Below are 5,616 nucleotides of genomic sequence, written 5' to 3' on the forward strand. Positions count from 1 at the left end.
GGCTTTACATTATATTTCCGCATTTCTCTGTCTTTATCAACCCAGTTGTTTTGAATGTTCAAATTGTAAGCTTTAAACTAACAAACTTAGTTATTTATCCTTCCTTACTTATATCCACTTTGTTCAATGCCACGAAAATGTCCTTTGTAGGCAGCACCTACATTAACATCAGTAAGGGCTTTTGTTAGTTGCTGAAAGTTCATGAGACCATTTTGTAGTGACTACTTGATGGTCTCAAATATGCAAATTTGGGTCTTTCATAAAGGCTTGGCAAGATGGAGACACTTTAAATGAAAGTGTACCAAGCAGCTTACCAAAAAACTATTTTTGCTGGCAGAAAAATAAATCATATCAACACAAGGAAATCACTACGAAGAAATACAAAATGTTCATTCATTCTGGAATCATATCCCCAAGATGTGAAATATATATAATAAGAAATAACATTCAGTATTCATAACATCATGAGGATAGAAAATAAATGCAGGATTTTTTTTTTTATGATGACTGCTCCACAAGATTTAAAGCAGCAGGTTTTGCTATCCTTTTATTTTTTTTGAAGCTGCCAATCCTCTGTGCTTTGTATGACCTTCATGGTTCTTCCTCTTTATGAGTCAAGTGGGTTGGGCCAAAGATCACGGTTTAAGTTTATGTCACACAAACAGAGCATTAGTTGACTCTTTGGAAAGGGCTTTATTTTTCTGTCAGTCTTATCTGCCTAAGAGCTAATATGGTAAGTGATTATGTCATGTCTATATGGTTATTGTTATTGTTATTTTCATCTTTAATATATCTTTGCTGGTATTGATACATTTTTGATACTAATAATCAATAATATTGTGCAAAATTATGAATTGCAGGCTGCTGAGATGAGCAAAGAGTAAGTCATTCACTTTAAATAAACACAGAAAGTATGTTTAAACCGAATTTGTAATTTTCCATAATTTCATTGTTTTATTTCAAATCAAGGAGGGTATTTATGATTGTCAATGAGGGGTTCAGAAAAAATGCTGACACCGTTATTAGAGAAATAATGGCAATAAGGGAACAAGCATCACCAGAAATTATGAGTATGACATCAGGATTAATGGATGAGGTGTGTGTTTGTTATTTGTCTCATAATTTACTTAGTGTTTTTTTGCATATTGAATAACACCTGTTTTTTTTACCTGTTTTCTACGAGCTCCTTCATGGCTTAATCTTTCTGGGGAAGATTCGTGATCAACCATGTTCCCCTGAAGCCATCTTAGGAAAAGGGAAGACTTATCTGAACTTAAAAACAAACTATCCTGAAGCTTTCGAGACGTATTCCACTCACCTTCCTCGAAGGAGCCCTTTTTCTGTTGTGCTTGAAATGGTGAGATAAATCTAAAGAATTTATACACCTGACCTTTCTTAAATTTTGTGTTCTAACAACAACAAAAATGTATTTGACAGACTAACATTGAATAGGTGTGAAAGAGGATAAACTGGACATCGATTTGCATTTTGTTTTGTAAAAATGTTAAAACATTTGCTGTGCTTTTGTACTCTGGGCCCTTAACTTTGATGTTCCCAATTAAAATACTGTGTATAAACTTCAACCAAACATTCCCCAATTAGAAACTTTTCTGAAGTATGTTGATAGCTTGTATGGGGTTTGCTAAAATGCAGGTCTTAACAACAGTAACAGTAAACAAAGAAAATGGAATCTAATACTAAGCCCTAAGCATTTTTAGGTAAGGCCCCATTTGAGTAATAAGTCCACTTCTTGTTTTATCAATTAAATTCTATTTTCATTTCAGGTGGTTAAACTAAAAGGACAAAACAATGACAAGGAAATTCGAGAGACCCTGCAAGATATCATCCTTAAGATTGATCTAAAAAACTGCAGAAAGTTAGATAGGATTTTCTCTTCCACCCTCTGTGTCTCTCATGCAAAAGAAGATTCAAAAAAGTATTATGGAGTCTCCATGTCCACCACTGGTCCTAATGCTGGTAGAATTGTGATCGCGGCCTCCTGTTTGAGCTCCTACTGGGATGAGTATGTAGCTGGTGCAGTGATGACCTACTATCCTCAGAAAAAGAAGAAGAGTTACTTCGATGGCACCTTCGAGCTACATGGAGACGCCACATGCACAGCATACAGCATCAAGAATGGTTCTGAAATGGATCCTTGCAAATCATGTGGGAATCTCTTTGGGTTGAAAACAACTTGTGAAAAAGAGTGGCCCTATGGGAATTGTGCTGAGGCTGAAAGTCTGAGCAACTTATTTAGAAACGATGCAGAAGTTAAACGTAAATCTAGGCCAACTTCTGATACATGCACACCAGAGAACAGAGAGAGAGCCAAAGATGATACTCGAAGGGAGCTTACAAATACCCTGCAAAGGGTTAATTTCAGATGGAATGGTAAATATTACAGTGATAAAAGGCGGCACTATAGGTAACCGTCTGGGACCTGGGAGGCCAGGTAACCGGTGTGAACCTGGCAAGCCATAAGAATGCACCAATGGCAGCGTTCTGCGGCACGCATGGCCTCAGTAAATCTATTCCCCCTTGCAACCCCCCCACCCCAGTGTATGTAATGTATTGTGATGTACGGTTTGTACTGAAACTAAAATCTCAATTGAAATGTAAATTGTAGTTGACAAAGATTAATTGATTGATTGATTGATTTATTGATTTAGTTCTCTTATATGGGGACAGTCCTTAAACACAAGCAAGCTTCCTATAGGAGTATCCCTTACTATCATTAAAAGTCTCATTACATCTTGTTATATCATCTTGTGCTGTTAGTGGCTTATTAAAATTTGGTGAAATAAAGCAATCATGATGCATTTTCTTATTCCAATGAATCATAGGTAAACTTTTTTTCTAGACATAAAATAACCAGAGCCTCCACTAGATGGCAGTAAACTCATAGGGAAATAATTCTACACAGCTTGCACAGCTATAGTTAGTTCCTCAGAGGGTTTTTGATTAAAGATTCATTTTCATTAATTTTTGTTGGTTGAGCTTCCTAAAAAAAGGTAAATCATCTTCATTGTTCTCAGCAAATCTTTGTTACAAATGAAATTTGACCTCTGCCTTTAAACCATCTTTAATGTATTTACAGCCTTCTCAAAAAAACCACTGGGTCACAGCCCCAGCCTTTTAGTTTGATCCTCCAAGATAGTTCTTAGTAATGTTCTATAAAATTGCTGTAGCACTTTTTCTTTAATAGTATTTGCATTATAGGCTACATTTACAACAACAACAACAAAAACAAGATATTCATGACCTTTTTTTCTTTTTGATAAATAATTCTACAGTTTCTGAACATGTACTTTTAAAAAAATGCTGCTTAGTAATTTCAGTTCTGTGTTTAAATCCCACACCAAGAACTATGCAGGGTTTTAAAGAACTCACGTTGATTAAGAAGTGTGGGGCGTCATGTTATTTAGCTTTATGTCATAAAAATGGTTAGATTAAACCATGGAGATGAAAAGTACGAAATTTTATTTGATTGGACATTAAAATGGATTTAATCTCTATCCCTAAAGAGATACAATGAAAAATTATTATTTTATCAACACCAACAGAGCAATTAAAGGCTATAAAACATGGCAATATCCCTACTTTTTCCATTTCTGCTTTAAAAAGGTAAGTACAAAATACTAATAATGTAATAATCAGAGGATGTTGTTCCAAAGGGAAACTGTTTCTTTCTTCACATATGTGTTTCGTTTTCACACTGGGATTGTATTGCTAAATAGAGAATTAATGGCTTGGCTGAACAGGGAGGTTCTTTGCATTACCTTGGGGAAGAAAAAGTAAATACTAAGTGAAATGTCCATTAGCAGTGGTCAGTTTCTTGTAAAATATTGCTGCATATATTAATATATCGAATTACAAAAATAAATGAAACTATTACCTATCACTATATAATAAGATACACAACTATAACTATATCATCAAATAATAACTAAGATACTATGTGATCTACTGCATAACTGTGGCATTAGCACCTAAAGGCGATCAGTTTGTGTGAGCTGTTTAATAAATTAATTCAACTTTATTTATTTATTATTTATTTTTTTAAGTATTTATTTATGTGCATGATATAATATTTTTTCCTGTTTTATACTTTCTTTGGATTTTTTTACCCTAATTATTTCTTCAACGCTATTTATTTCTGCCTGTCGTTTTTACATTTCTGTATGCATTTCTGCCTCATTATGTAAGAGGAGGGGTGTGTCTAAGACAAAATATTATGTTTTTTTTGACAGCTCATGAATGGGCTCAGTAAGGATTGTCTTGCATGACACTGAACTTGCATAAGAGACTGTCAAAGATAATTGTATTAATACCATTGCTGTAGCTGTCTGAGACCTATCTTGATTCCTTTTCTGACTCAAGCATAACCATAATTGCACGTAGTGAGGCTAAAGCTTTTTCTGCTTCCTTATCTACCTGCCTAATTTTTAAATGTCACGATCTGACCCAGCATGGATAAAGACAGGTAGGACTGATCTAAAGCAAAGAAGAATGAACAATCAGGGATTCACATGGAAAATAATATGATATAATGTACTTTTTCTCGCTGTTTTTTTAATTTACATAGTTGCTCTTAAATAAACACATTCTCATTAAATAAATAGTTTTAATATATTAAAAGAATATACAACTGACTTTTAGCCTCTCCATTATTTTTAGGTTTGTGACACCGTATTGCACCATGCAGAACAAAGATTTGCCTTCACAAAGCCTCAGAAGGGCAAGATTTATGTACAAAAAGTAAACCTATATTTGAAATTATATTTAATTTTATAAAGTGTTGTTATAATGTTTTTTGTTGTTGCATTCATATATCTGGTGTGATTACTTCGTATACGTTTGATTGTTTTTGGTATACGTCTATTTAGAATTAATAGCACTGACTGGAGAAAACTCCACCAGCCGTCACTGGTGCACACCCTATGTTAAGTCAAATGGATTTGTTCTTACTAAGCCAGGTGATATTGCTAATCATTTTTAAGACTATTATGTTAAGAAGGTATCTCAATTAAAGCTACAGTGTGTAATAATTACAGGGATATACAGTCAGAAATGTAATATGATATACATAACTATGTTATTTATCATCACCTATGAGCTCAGCCTCTTAACCGTAATATTTGCGTTGCCTTAGAATTCGTTATTTATAATTTACATAGGAGCGGGTCTCGCAGCCATGGAGGCAGACATCTTTGCGCTACGGCAGCGCAGAGCCAACAAACTAGCGATTGCGAGATCGCCCATTACGCTCGAAAGTAACTACGGCAAGTTGAGAGAGATGAACTGAGACGGTACTGAACACACAGACTAATGAAATACTATCTGTAAAATTATCTATGTAAACAAACCTCATCACTTGAGAAGGTAGGTGATGCGGACGTCGTGGAAGACATTTTGTCCCGTAACGCTCGCAGTACTGTTGGGGGGGAGAAGCGGTGGGGGGGAGATGTTCATGTTGCTGCGGTCCGCAGCCTGGACGTTAGATGTTGCTGAAAATTACACACTGTAGCTTTAAGACAGACTATGAACACTTAACACAACATTGGATAATATGAGTGCATTCAGAGCATTATAATGAAAGATAAAAGTTGTTAATTT

General features: G+C 34.9%; 1 protein-coding gene across 1 annotated transcript; it reads left to right on the forward strand.

Moving 5' to 3' along the window:
* Window positions 1–665: 665 nt before the first annotated feature.
* Window positions 666–2,429, forward strand: LOC119793278. The gene is made up of 5 exons (XM_038300368.1): window positions 666–733; window positions 861–880; window positions 970–1,096; window positions 1,184–1,357; window positions 1,785–2,429. Exons 1-5 carry the CDS (start codon window positions 731–733, stop codon window positions 2,427–2,429), a joined length of 969 nt encoding a protein of 322 aa, XP_038156296.1. The 5' UTR covers window positions 666–730.
* The last annotated feature ends 3,187 nt before the right edge of the window (window positions 2,430–5,616 follow it).

This window comes from Cyprinodon tularosa, unplaced genomic scaffold (assembly GCF_016077235.1).
Source record: "Cyprinodon tularosa strain WSP-4 unplaced genomic scaffold, ASM1607723v1 ctg449, whole genome shotgun sequence".
Taxonomy (NCBI): domain Eukaryota; kingdom Metazoa; phylum Chordata; class Actinopteri; order Cyprinodontiformes; family Cyprinodontidae; genus Cyprinodon; species Cyprinodon tularosa.